Source organism: Anolis sagrei, chromosome 2 (genome assembly GCF_037176765.1).
Source record: "Anolis sagrei isolate rAnoSag1 chromosome 2, rAnoSag1.mat, whole genome shotgun sequence".
In the NCBI taxonomy this organism is placed as follows: Eukaryota; Metazoa; Chordata; class Lepidosauria; order Squamata; family Dactyloidae; genus Anolis; species Anolis sagrei.
In genome coordinates this window covers 153,611,324-153,626,466 of record NC_090022.1, presented here as the reverse complement: position 1 = coordinate 153,626,466, position 15,143 = coordinate 153,611,324, and the positions used below count along the sequence as shown (strand labels likewise).

The window sequence follows — 15,143 nt, the reverse complement described above, 5'->3', positions numbered from 1 at the left end:
CTCTCACAATTCCTAACAGGCGAAAGGATGTTAGGAATTATGGAAGTTAGAGTCCAAAACATCTGGAGGACCGGAGTTTTCCCATGCCTGTGCTAGAGGTTAACCAGACACATGTGTATTTGTGTGAATGTGTGGACACTCAAATGCATGCATCCTCAAAGATTGTGAGGACTGTTGGAAACTATGGAAGTGAGGTTTATATATATGTGGGATGTCCAGGATTGGAGGCAAGTGTGAATGTTGCAATTGGCCACCTTGATTAGCACTTAATTAGGCCATTAAATGCCTAAACCATGAAAATGAACCAAATCTGGCTACCAGTATTAAGAAACACTAAATTATAAATAAAAATAACACTCAAAAACAGGGGAACTCCAGAGAAGAAACAATCAGGGATGGCTAATAACCTCTCTACAAAGGATTCCCCCAGGCAGTAAGAAAGCCACACCTTGAAACTACTAGGCCATTAAATGCTAATCAAGGTGGCCAATTGCAAATTTCACACTTACCTCCAACAGACAAGAGTTCTTTCCCCCACCCGGGACTTTCCACAGATATATAAATTCCATTTTTCTAGTTTCCAACAGACTTCACAACCTCTAAGGATGCCTGTGAAATGTGAGGAGAGAATGCTTCTGGAACTTGGCCACAGCAACCCAAAAATATATTTTTAAAAAATTGTTTTTATTAAAGGGGGGGGGGGGGAATTTTTAAATACATAAAACTAAAACCTACACAAATGCACTGTATCTATTATAAGACTTCAACTGAATGACTACTAAAAATAAGACAATGAAAACAAATAATAATAATAATAATAATAATAATAATATAATAACTACCAAATTCAGACAGACAAAGTTTTGGAGCACAATACTCCTGACCTCACAATTGTATTAAAAAACAAAGTATGGATCGTCGATGTTGCAATCCCAGGTGACAGCAGGATTGCAGAGAAACAACAGGAAAAGCTGACACAATATGAGGATTTAAAGATCGAACTGCAAAGACTGGCACAAACCAGTCAAGGTGGTCCCAGTGGTGATCGGCACAATGGTGCAATGCCTAAAGACCTTGGCCTGCACTTAAACACAATCGGCGCTGACAAAATTACCATCTGCCAGTTGCAGAAGGCCACCTTACTGGGATCTGCACGCATTATTTGCCGATACATTACACAGTCCAAGACACTTGAGAAGTGTCTGACGCGTGATCCAATTCAACAGCCAGTAGAGTGTCTGCTGTGGACTAATCTTGTAGTGTTTTAAATAATAATCTTTTATTTATACCCCACCACCATCTCCCATAGGGACTTGGGGCATCTTACAAAGCACACAATGGTGCCATACAGCATATTAAATACAATATATCAACATTAAAACCAATAACACAATACTGCACATACATACATACACAAAAACTCTGTCTGATACTTTAATCTCTTACTAATCTACTGCCTTTAAATGATATTATAAAGTCACACTTCTAATTTTGGTAAAACAATGCTAATTTATGAATCCTACAGTTGAAAAATGCCTCTGTTGTTGTTGTTGTGAAAGCTAATGAACAAGTCCCAATCTTTCTTACAGTTGGTCAGAGGTGTCTCCTTAATCAGCACAATCAATTTGTCCATCGCAATTAATTCACAGATCATCGCCAGGAATTCTTCGTGTGGGGAAAAGCATTTTGTTGTATTTGCACCACCACAGGCACCTACTGATTGCTGTTTGTCACAACAGGGGCATCAAACTTTTGAGTTTTTTCCCATTTCTGGTGATGCACCAATATAAACATTTTAAAATTTTATTATATGATATTAAATGTTTTTAATTGCTATGTATGTATATATGTATGTTGTGACATCTAATTGTTGCCAATCTGTACGTCACCCTGAGTCGCTTTCAGGCTGAAAAGAATGGGATAAAAATGCTGTAAGTAAACAAAAAAAAAATTACAACATTTCATGAGATACGCATGCATGCAGAAGCCGTTCCTGCCCCCTGCTGAATTTAGCTGACATTAATTAATTGGGATGCTCAAACAGTACAATGAACAAAGGCTTTGACAAAAGGCTGAGAATCATAGGTAAATTGAAAATAAAATATTCACTTGCTTATTCCCAATCAAATGCAAGAATGATAAATGATTCAAGATGGGAAAGTATGGAAACTAAAAGAAATATTGTTGTCCTTGACCCTTTGCTACTGCTCCTTCTCCCTATCTGCTGAGTATATCTCTCCAATGAAAGGTAACCGATATGTTTTCCTAACAGAACAGCCTCGGAGAAAATTATGAAGCCAATCACAAAAACATTCCCTAATGAAAGGGAGCTCATTTTATTTCGTTCTTCCTTTCTTGTGAAAAAAAGGACACTTTCAAGTTCAGTAAGGCATCTGAAAAAGCCAAAATAATAATTTCACCCAACGGAATGTAACAAGAAGCAGCTTGACACGACATAGAAAAATATAGTGAATTTGCCTCTATTCATTAGATCTGTGAAAAAAGCAGAAGTAAAGGTTTTCTCATGTTAAGTTTATGTTTGTGGTTTTCTGACAATTTGCCTTTAAAAGACTCCATTTTACACACAATTCTATTTACCAAAAATCCTTCATACAAATGATTTTCTAGGTTATATTCTGGACTATATGTTTAAGAGATATAGGGTCTATTCCAGATGTTTCAGGTTTCAAACATCTCATATTCTCCCAAATAGTGTATTTATGTTAATGTGAGATAAACCTCCAGTAAGCACATACCCTCTTTCATGCGGGATAAACACGCACACACACAAACTATACTTCTATCTCTGTGATTTGACAGTGGTTTCACTAGACCAGTGGTTCCCAACCTTTTTTTGACCAGGGACCACTTGACCAGGGGCCACTCTCTAGATTCGGTTGGGTTATTTGGAATGCTGATTCAGAAAATTGCATTGAATAGACCACATTAGCTCTCGTTTCTGATACAGAACCTATGCCATCCAGTAGTCACCATCTGCTCGTCCACAGAAAACCATCTATATAAATAAAAATGTAATGTTCGTTTGTGGGATTAACAGAACTCAAAAACCACTGGACAAATTGCCGCCAAATTTGGCCACAAGACTCCTATTAACCCAAGGAGTGACCATCACTCAAAAAATTGATTTTGTCATTTCGGAGTTGCTGGGATATATGGTTAACCTACAATCAAAGAGCACTCTAAACTCCACCAACGATGGAACTGAACCAAACTTGGCACACAGGACTTCCATGAACAACAGAAAACACTAGAAGGGTTCGGTGGGCATTGAACTTGAGTTTGGGAGTGGAGTTCACCTACATCCAGAGAGCACTGTGGACTCAAACAATGATGGAGCAAACTTGGCATGAATATTCCATATGCCCAAGTATGACCACAGAGTTTGGGGGAAATAGACCTTGACAACTGGGAGTTGTAGTTACTGGGATTTATAGTTCATCTACAATCACAGAGCATTCTGAACCCTACCAACAACAGATTTGGGGCAAACTTCCCACACAGAACTCCCATGACCAACAACAACAACAAAAAACTCAAGGCCATCCAGTCCAGCTCCCTTCATCAGGGCAAGAAAACATAATCAAAGCCCTCCTGACAAAGAGCCATCCAGCCATAGACAGATATAGATAGATAGATAGATAGATAGATATGATTCACACACACAGAGATATAGTATCATAGATTTGGGACTCCTAAAAAGGGCAATTATGTGTTGCATGTTCCAGAGTAGGCAAACCAGACAATCTCCACATCAACACTGACAAAGAAACAACAAGAAATGCTTTTAACCTACAAGCATTACATATATTAGAAACCAACACTTTCTCATTACTTTATTTTCCAGCTCACGAGACTGGGCCACAGCAACGGGTGGCAGGGAATAGCTAGTATTTAATAATCTAGAGCTGATGTCCCCTCCCGACATCCCCGTTGCTTCAACACTATAAGAGGGTTTTGTAAGACCAGTCACTCTTGTTACCGTGTGGTTTTGAGGCAACGATGTAGTAATGGTGAGGCCACGGACCGTATTTTCATTTTTGGGGACCCCTGATGGTCCACGGACCACAGGTTTGGGAATCACTGCATTGCACTTATCAGAGCATTTTATGCCTATTCTAATTACAATGAATCATTGAAGAAGTTTATTGGAATTTAGGAATTTGCAGTTAAAACTCAACAAGCAACTTTACCCATAGGCCATGGGGTGTTGATTAATTTTGTATACAACTTTTAAGCCTTGTATCATGCAACCACAAAGCACTAAACATGAGATTTAGTTCTAAAAAATATCTAAATATCAATGTCAGATAGCAGAAAACCAATGTTTTACAGAAGACGATTTTACAATGATTTTAACAGCAGTTGAATGTTCTTTAGAGGGAAACTTATTTGTTGTGGTGGTGTGTCCTCAAATTGTTGAAATCATTCAATACCATAAAAATAACAACATTTTCACTTACAGCATCCAAGTAACCTTATGGCGATTCTAGTTCAGCTCTGGCCTGAATGAAAAGGTGAAGGTAAAATGCATGCTGCCAGAAGCTACTCTTATTAGGAGGAAGTTGCTGCTAACTGTGAGAGAAATAAAGTTGATCACTGTGAAAGCCACCCACTGCATGGCTATCAGCCTTCTCCCAGTAGACTCAAATCAAGGAAAAGTTTCATGAGAACCATCACTCCTCTTAATGTCCCCCCAGCAACAGCAAGAGTATCCCTCTTGGCAGCTAAAACAGGAAATCCCAATTGAATGGCCCTCCACCAGGGTCTTCCTCCAGGGGCAAACTAATAACGGACAACATGCAAGGCCCTAAACAGACTCAGAAGTGGAGTGGGCAGATCAAAAGACAACCTGGCAAAATGGCACGACCTAAAAGAATCCCACATCTTGTGTGACTGTGGAGCAGAACAGACAACTTTGCATCTCTATGTTTGTCCACTATGCCCTGCCTCATGTACAGAGGAATAATTTTTAGAGGGTGCAGACAATGCCATTGCTGTTGCCCGTTTTTGGTCCAAAGATATTTAGCCGCTTGTGCTCCTTCTATTTTTATCAGTTTTACACTAATTTATGCAATGCTTTTAATAAGAATTAAATAAATAGGAGGAAACAGCTAATTTTCAAAGCCTTCCTTTATAGATACTTAGATATTTTACTCTCCCTTTGCAAAATTTGACAGAAGGGGTGATTTAAGACATCTTCATTAAAAAAAAACCCTCCTAAATCCAGTTGTAAATTAATCTCCTTCATCACGTCCTGTAGTTTCAGGAATCACACATCAGAAGAATGCAAGACATAATCCATGTTTGAAGCTCCATTGTAAGATTTCCTAAATCACATTATCTCCTCTTTACTGTTCAATGTAATGTAGGTGTATCAAATCCATGCAATTTTAAGGTTTAAGTTCTCAGAATATTTAGATCAGCTATCCCCAAATCCAACTCCCACCAGACATTTAGATCTGCTCTCATCAATTCTAGCCAGCATGGTAGACAGTCAGGGATGATGGGAACTATAGTGCAAACTTTCCTACCCAGGTCAAGTGTGGAAGATTGAAGACAGCTACCTTAGATAGTGCTACCATTACTTCAGTTTTCGAATTGTGCTCTAATCCCAATACTTACTGTAGCTTTACTCATTCACCCATAAGTAAATATTCAATAGTTTGGAAGCAATAACTGTCTATTATTTATTAATTATTTTATTAATGGCATTTCTATACCACTTTTTTTTCTATACCGCTTTGGGGGGGGGGGCTCAAAGCAGTTTACAACATAATAAATGGCAAATTCAATGCCTCACACACATATATAAAAAGATCACATATCTAAATTAATAACATATAACTGTAGATAAAACTATTAAAACTATAAAAACATCAAACATAGATATAAGCATGAAACATATTATTGCTGTACTCCCCAACTCTCTCCATAGTGTTTCAGCCCTTCTTTTTATACCCTCCCTGCGTCTATGCCAAAATAAAAGCAGCTGTTGTTATGTACTTTACAGTACACTATGACACTAGCCTCTGTGTGTCTGTCTATATCTGTTGTGTGTCTATGGCATTGAATGTTTGCCATGTATATGTACATTGTAATCCGCCCTGAGTCCCCTGCATGGTGAGAAGGGCAGAATATAAATACTGTAAATAAATAAATAAATAAATCTATATCCACAGAACTGATACACAAAGTTTCACTCATTAGCATTTTATTTTCATCCTGTACATGCTACACCCATTTCCTGATACCTCTTGTCAGTCTTTCCATTGAAAATAAGAGGTTTTATGTATCTACGCAAACTCTAGGAAAGTATCCCCGCGGATATGGAGGTTGTACTTTACCACAAACTTTGACCCTTTGAAAAACAGTTACTCTAAGGTTTCACTTGTCCACCATCAAATGAAATGAGGCAGGCAGAAATCATAAATAAGAAAGACAGGAAGGAAAACAGTCCTTTCTCCTTTCCTTTTCTCTTTCTTCATGGGAACACAGGCTTCATGCATCTTTTTGCCCTTAGAAAGAGTCTCCAGCTAGAAACTGCAATTTCCCAGATGCTGGCCAAGCCAGGTTCAGATATTATCCTGATCAGAACAATGAGCAATCCTAAAGAGACCCTGCCAGCTCCTGAGCAAGCAATACAGCTGAATCCCAAGTGGCAGTATTCCTAATTGGTGGAGGCAAAGGAAGAGCAACTCAACTGCAGTTGAAAGGAGTCCTTTCCAAGGCTATAGCTAAATTCTGGGTTTACTTTGTTCTCGGGGGGGGGGGGGGGGGAGAGGGGGGCACATAATAATAATAATTATTATTCAGGAAGCTAGTAAAATACTGGCTATGGAACGAGGCGTTCCAATAATTATGATGATAATAATAATAATAATAATAGGACATAATAACAATACACCAGATTATGGAAAAGAATAAAGTCTGGATTATTGATGTTGCCATACCAGGTGACGGCCGCATTGAGGAAAAACAACAGGAAAAACTCAGCCGCTATCAAGACCTCAAAATCGAACTGCAAAGGCTCTGGCATAAACCAATACAGGTGATCCCAGTGGTCATTGGCACACTGGGTGCCATGCCAAAAGATCTCAGCTGGCATTTGGAAACAATAAACATCGACAAAATCATGATCTGTCAACTGCAAAAGGCCACCTTACTTGGATCTGCGCGCATCATTCGAAAATACATCACACAGTCCTAGACGCTTGGAAAGTGTTTGACTTGTGATTTTGTGATACTAAATCCATCATATAGATCTCGTTTGGTGTGACATACTGTGTTTGGTGTCAGTAAAATAATAATAATAATAATAACAACAACAACAATAATAATAATAGGAAACAATAAACATTGACAAAATAACGATTTGTCAAATGCAAAAGGCCACCTTACTTGGATCTGCATGCATCATTTGAAAATACATCACACAGTCCTAGACGCTTGTGAAGTGTTCGACTTGTGATTTTTTTGTTACAAAATCCAGCATATAGATCTCGTTTGCTGTGACATACTGTGTTTTTGTGTCACTAAAATAATAATAATAATAATAATAATAATAATAATAATAATAATAACTTAATTTTTATACCCTGCCAACCATCTCCCCAAGGGGACTCGGGAAGGCTTACAGGGGACAAGGCCAAAAATTACAAATTAAAAACAGAGACACAGTTAAAATCAATAGATAAAATAAAAACAACACAGTCATAACAACATGATAAAAAACAACATGGCAGAGATAAAGGAACCATAGCTGAGTTCAGGCTCAATGATTGCTGTAATTCCTGAAGGATCCCATGGAAGGGGCTCATACAAAGCTGAATAAGGTGTAACCCCCAACTCACTTTCCTCCCTTCTCCTCTCCGTTCTAAAGGGGGAAGGTGTCAGCTGAGATCCACTGATTCTTCATCCCTGATATCAATCTTTCTTACCAAATCAGTGGCGTCCCCACACAACACACTGCATGGCCTATCGCTGATGAAGTTAACAGGGTCATGTAACTAGTGTAGAAGTAGAGAAAAGGTGGTTCCTTCCAAGTCTTTAGTCATGGGTTTTACAAACAGTATATTTTCTGGTCACAAGAAATGACTTTTACTAGAAAATGTTCCAAAACAAATGCCCAAGCCTTGCCGTGCCTAGTCAGTTCTCAATAGCCTGTGGTGGCCTCTTTCCATACCTGTGTGTGTGAACAGACTGTGTGATGCACCTTCTCAAAGAGTAATGCAATCCCACCTTCACTGTTGAGAGGAATGATGTTACCTTGCCTACCCTCTTAACTGAAAGAAAAGGTGAAATAATATCAGCATATTTCAGCATGAGGCACGGAAAGGTGCACATTCAAAAGCACCACTGTTCTCAAGTACAAAGTCATTTTCATTCAGCATTTACACTGCACCTGATTATTGAAGGGAACCGTGAAACAATCTTCTAAAAAAAAGTACAGCGATCTTATGCGTGAGCGCTTTCTTCCACTTATAATTGAGGAATTGAGACAGAAAAAGAAATAGGTTCCCAGATCAAGACCACCTGCATCTGCTGCTGAATTGAGCTCTAAAGCTCTAAAGCCAGGTGCAACCTAGACCACAGGAACCAAACCTGTTTTGAATGATATCATGCATTTCTGGAACCTGATAGCATGTCTTTCCCCAACCTTCAAAACAGCAGGGAAAAAACAAACACAGCTACTGCTTAGACTTAAAAGTCCAGAGCTCAGGAGCAAGTATTTTTTCCCCTTTCTCCAAAATGGCTAGGTAGCAGAAGTGCAAAGAATCTTCTCCACAGCCTCAATCTGAGAAATGTTTCTGTTTAGGCAGAATAATCCAAAGAGATGTCTGAAAGCAAATCCCTTCCATCTCTCGTACCCTAAAAAGTCAATTCTGAAAACTAGAGGAAAAGCGAAGTCAACAGAAACGTGCCCTCATGATCTTTCCTATCTCTTCTCAGCCAAAGTGAACAGCCTTAAGAGACATGACATGTTATTTTATGATCAACCTTACGAATCGTCAGTGAAGGTTTTGTCCTTTTCTGCAAAACTCAGAAAACCATGGAAATTATTTCTACACTTTGTGTAATGTGCAATGGAGATAAAAGCCTACTTAATACATGCCGCTGACCTATGTGGGTGACTAAATGAAATTTGTGCATGAAAGAGAAGTTTCTAATCACATGTACTTTAAGCTAACCACTACCCACATGATTTGAGTGCACTTTTCTCGTGTTTAGGATGTTGTGCTGGTACAGTTAAAACCCACACAAGCCATATGGGAAGTGGCTTATCACATGGAGTTGGATCTAAGAGGTTGCACTGCAACCACCTACTCGTGTGGTTTGTATGTTTCAAATGCACCAAATCAAGTTTAGGGATAAAAAAGGAAGAAAATGTACTGGTAAAATATATGGAAAGATAGCCTGTTAGGCCTGATATCCACACACAACAACATCAGGATTTGTGTAATATCTTTGAATAATTCTGATAGAGTTTCCATAATTTATTTAAATACTTGCAAATTCTTAGAACTAGCAAAGAGTTGGGCATACGAAATCCCTACTGCCAACCACTAGAAATATTACCCAGCACCCTTTCTGGCTTCTGAGATCTGAGGTGAAGGTAAAGGTTTCCCCTGACATTAAGTCTAGTCATGTCCAACTCTGGGGAGTGCTGCACATCTCCATTTCTAAGCCGAAGAGTCAGCGTTTTCCGTAGACACCTCCAAGGCCATGTGGCCAGCATGACTGCATGGAACGCCATTACCTTTCTGCAGAAACAGTACCTATTGATCTTGTTGAGATTAACTTCACAATTCAGCAGCAGATCAGTTACACAACTTCAGCACTTTCCAGTAGCTTCTTCCTGCACAGTATTTTCAGTCAACTGCTCCCACAGCCTGCAGTCACTCTGGAACCTTTTACATACACTTGAGGACATGCCCGGCCATTGTCAGTTTTAGCATTGTCTTTCCCCCAGTCTAGATGATATTACAAACTTACCACAGCATACAGTTATATCTTGTCTTAGCAGACAGGTTCTTTTAATTACATATAGCCTTTGATGAACAACATCACAGCACAAGGAGAAATATACACTGTACATGACTTCCTTATATACAATTACACATAGCAATCTCTGATTGGTTCCCAACTCATTAACTTAACTCAGACCCAGGATTACGTCATTCACAATCACCTGGACTAGGCCAGAACACATTCCCCAAATAATTCCCTATATACAGTTAATGCATGACTCAGCATTTCCAATAGAAGCCCATTAGCAGTGCATGACTCAGCTATATTACATTACAATACATTGTAAAATCTGACACCCCTCCTCATGCACTGACTAAACCCAACATTTCTGAAAACCTTAGAAATTTTTCTTCACCTAAAGCTTTTGTCAACACATCTGCAAATTTTCCTCATTTATTACATAGTTTAAACACACCTCACCTTCGCTAACTAATTCTCTTACATATGCATACCTAACACCAACATATCTAGACCTAGCTTTCAGACACTCCATCTTTGCTAATTCTATACATGTTTGTGAATCTACAAAAACTTGAACTTTATCGTCTAACCTAATACCAGCATCTTCAACTAACTTCTTGACCCACAACATCTCCTTACATGCTTCTGTCAAACTGGCAAACTCTGCCTCAGAAGTTGACAAACAAACAAACGCTTGTTTCCTAGACTTCCAACTCAATAGACATTCTCCTAACTTAATCACAAAACCACTCACAGAAAAGAGATCTACTCACATTTGCATGTTTTTGAACTGCTAGGTTGGCAGAAGCTGGGCCAACAGTGAGAGCTCACCCCACTCCCTGGATTCGAACTGGCAACCTTTTGGTCAGCAAGTTAAGCAGCCCAGCGGTTTAATCCACTGTACCACCAAGGGGTGAACATGCCTTAAATACACATTTTCAGCATATGTTCACTGCTGCTTAGAGCTGGAAACTTGCTTCTTCAAAACCAAACCAGCAATTCCTTGGAAGGTGGATTAAGTTCTCATTACCAATCCTGAACTGCTTCCGTGATCTCATAAAACAGCAGTACATGCCACAGCTCACAGATATTTGCAAGTTGAAAGCCAGTGCAAAAGGATGTTGGTGAAAGCTCTGAAACGCCTTACTTAACATGTGCACTGTCTCCAGGTGTACAAATTAAGCTTTTTTTAGATTTATACCCAGCATAAATATCTTCATCTGTCTAAATCTCTAAACATAAAATTTGCTTTAAAAAAACCCTTCTTCTATGAATAGTTTCAGAATTGAAATCAAAGGAAAGACTTTCTATGGAAATGCACTGGATTTTCCTATCTTAGCATTCATGTTTTACAAGTCAAAGGTAATAAAACTGCACCCTGGCAGAGGAAGGAAATTCTTTGTGTACGAATAATCCATCACAGATCATATAAGTGTCCACATACATCTTCAGGGAGGGGGGAATTCACAGTTTTATGAACAAAAAATATGTTTTGAACAGCAGTTTCATCACAAGGTAAAATACACCATTTTTCTATAGAAATCCATTTGAAAGAGTTTGCATTACATCAGACAGACGCTTAAATAAATGAGTTGCCTTCAGGTATTAATTTCCATTACCTTGTCACTGTCATCGGTACATATGTGGTCTTGATGGATCAACTGGCACTGGAAGGAAGCCCCAATGCCACCTGCAAAGAAAGTGAGGAGGAAATTAGCATGTTGGAAAACACAAACAATCACAAGCAAATCTAGCCTTCATGGCTTTTGCCTTTAATTATAATGCTAGGATAGGTTACAGACTCCCCCCCCCCCCAAAGTGTCAAAATACTGTATTGTCGAAGGCTTTCATGGCTGGAATCACTGGGTTGTTGTAGGTTTTTCGGGCTATATGGTCATGTTCTAGAAGCATTATCTCCTGACGTTTTGCCTGCATCTATGGCAAGCGTCCTCAGACCTCACAATCTCTGAGGTTGTTATAGGTTTTTTGGGCTATATGGCCATGTTCTAGAAGCATTCTCTCCTGACGTTTCGCCTGCATCTATGGCAAGTATCCTCAGAGGTTGTGAGGTCTCTCAACCTCTGAGCTCACAACCTCTGAGGATGCTTGACATAGATGCAGGTGAAATATCAGTAGAGAATGCTTCTAGAATGTGGCCATATAGCCCAAAAAACCTACAACAACCCTGTCAAAACACTTTCTCTAGTTTGACAATTTGCCCTTGTTTCTGCAGCTAATCTTAGCAGTGCCAATAAAGTACGCAAATACAAGTCCAGAGAGTTTGCAATAACACTGTACTTGTCGTGGTCCATGCTTTCTGCATTTCATTCCTCTTAGTGTTCACAGTCTTATCTCCAACCATGTGTATGAATCTGTATGCATAGTATGTGTAACCATCTGAAATTCTAAATAAAGAGTACATGCATGTGATGAAATAAGATGGAGTCCACAAGAGCACGTGTCATAAGACCTGTTAACCTTTAAAGTGTCACAGGATTTCTCATTGTTTTTTTAGCAGGAGGCAAACTATTACTCCTTTAGATACTACTGTGCAAAGACAGCAGTGCCAAATTCTGGGAACATGTGTTTCCAAATCTTACTTTTTTCATGTCAGGATCGACTTGAGAAACTGCAAGTCGCTTCTGGTGTGAGAGAATTGGCAATCTGCAAGGACATTGCCCAGGGGATGCCGGGATGTTTTACCATCCCGTGGGAGGCTTCTCTCATGTCGCCGCATGAGAAGCTGGAGCTGACAGATGGGAGCTCACTCCACTCCTCAAATTCGAACCGGCGACCTTTCGGTCAGCAGTCCTGCCAGCACAAGGGTTTAACCCATTGCACCACCAGGGGCTCCTCCCAAATGTTACTCAACTATGAAGCTATATTGGATACTCATAGGTAAGTACCTGTATGCTTCTATGCCCAAAATATATTCCCTTACATGGCGAAAGAACCAGCCATGATGCAGTAAAAATGTCAGCAAACAATGAACAGAATGAAAAAGACACCTTTTGTGAACTTCTCCCAAACTGCTCAGAATGTTTTAACACTTCAAGGTATTTCATTTTCCACTGTCAATCTCAATGTAATTATTTAGCGCAGGCTGAGCCAAAAAGTACAGCAATTCTGCCATTGTTCTTCCGGAAGCTTTCTGATAATTCTCCTATTTCCTATTTGTCACTTTCCAGTAAAACACTCTCTCTCCTGCCTCTTGCCCCTCTCTTTCTGTTCAATGCATGCTGTTACAAAATAGTTTGCATTTTCTTTAAAGAAAACTACTCAGTTCTTAATGTATACCATATAAAATAAGACACACATTAGTATACATTAAAGCTATACAGCTAGTAAAACAGACTAGCTGAACTCTTTAAAATGTTGTTTTGTTTGATGTATAAATAAGCATTTATTGTGGGGGAAAACTTGTATTTTTAAAACAATAATGCAGAGTTTTTCAAACATTTCACGTTAGTAACACACTTTCTAGACATTCATCATTTCATGATACAGTAATTCAGGTTAAACCAATGGTTCCCAACCTTTTTTTGACCAGGAGCCACTCTCCAACATTAGTATCAAAAGGGTTACGAATCAGTTTTTGGTCAACTTTAGATTCGGTTTGGTTTTTTGGGGTGCTGATTCAGAAAATTGCATTGGATGGACCACATCAGCTCTCGTTTCTGATACAGAACATATGCCATCCAGTAGTCGCCATCTGCTCACCCACAGAAACTCATATTTAATAAGACTCGGCACAATAAGAGGGTTTTGCGAGACCAGTCACTCTCGTTGCAACGGTGTAGTAACGGTGAGGACATGGACCATATTTTAGTTCTTGCGGACCACTGGTGGTCTATGGGCCACAGGTTGGGAAGCACTGGGTTAACCCAACCCCTTATAAGAGATATGGACACATACATAAATTGTAGTAACAAAAGTTATGGGGACACAACATATCTCATGGAAACCTTTCATTTATATTTTAAACATATCTGATATATTATTTATTGCTTATTTCACACACAGAGGTTTCTTGTTATTGTCAAAGCTTTCATGGCAGGAATCACTGGGTTGTGTAGGTTTTTTCGGGCTATATGGCCATGTTATAGAGGCATTTTCTACTGATGGGACAAAGGACTCTTGTCTGCTGGAGCAGAGCACCTGATGAACCAACAGCATATTATTTGGGACACAGCATATTATTTGGGACACAGCATATTATTTGGGAACACAGAAATGCTGGACCACTCCAACAACTACCATGTCAGACTACACAGAGGAGCCATTGAAATCCACAAGCATGTGGACTATTTCAACAGAAAGGAGGAAACCATGAAAATGAACAAAATCTGGCTACCAGTATTAAAAAACTCTAAAACTTAACAGCACAATAACATAGAGGAAACAAACAAGGACACCTAATCACCTCTCAACAAAAGATTACTCCAGGCACTGCCAGGCAATCAAATGCTAATCAAGGTGGTCAGTTGAAACCCATTTTCCTAGTTCCAACAGACTTCACTACCTCTGAGGATGCTTGCCATAGATGCAGGCTAAATGTCAGGAGAAAATGCGTCTAGAACATGGCTATATAGCCCGAAAAAACCTACAACAACCCAGTTTCTTGTTATGTTCGCACTACACACTGCACCAATGTGTTACAGCACCATTTGAAAAGCTCTGCAAAAATGTATATTTTTTGAAATGATGAAGTTGTCCAACATAACTTTTTCCATACAGTCAAACCCAAATATGTGGTAAAGTAGATTATCGCTTATCCAACGTTCTGTATTATCCAACGCAGTCTGTTTCCTGCCTGCATCCACAGGAGAGGGAAGTGGAGTGTATATTTACATGTGGAATAATGTCCATGGTGTGAGAAAGAAAGAACCCTTGTCTGTTTTGATGCTAAATTCGTAAATACAGTAATGACTACTAGGCATGGGCAATCCATGGTTCTAAAGCAGTGGTTCTCAACCTGGGGTCCCCAGATGTTTTTGGCCTTCAACTTCCAGAAATCCTAACAGCTGATAAACTGGCTGGGATTTCTGGAAGTTGTAGGCCAAAAACATCTGAGGACCCCAGGTTGAGAACCACTGTTCTAAAGGATTCTAAAGTACTTACAAAACTAAAGT

General features: G+C 39.3%; 1 protein-coding gene across 1 annotated transcript in view; it reads right to left on the bottom strand.

Moving 5' to 3' along the window:
- The window catches only part of RNF38 (ring finger protein 38), a 150,631-nt gene that overhangs the window by 45,701 nt on the left and 89,787 nt on the right, over positions 1–15,143 (bottom strand). The window contains exon 2 of the mRNA XM_060763739.2: positions 11,631–11,701. Coding sequence (XP_060619722.2) covers positions 11,631–11,701 — 71 coding nt within the window. The remainder of the gene's footprint in view (positions 1–11,630; positions 11,702–15,143) is intronic.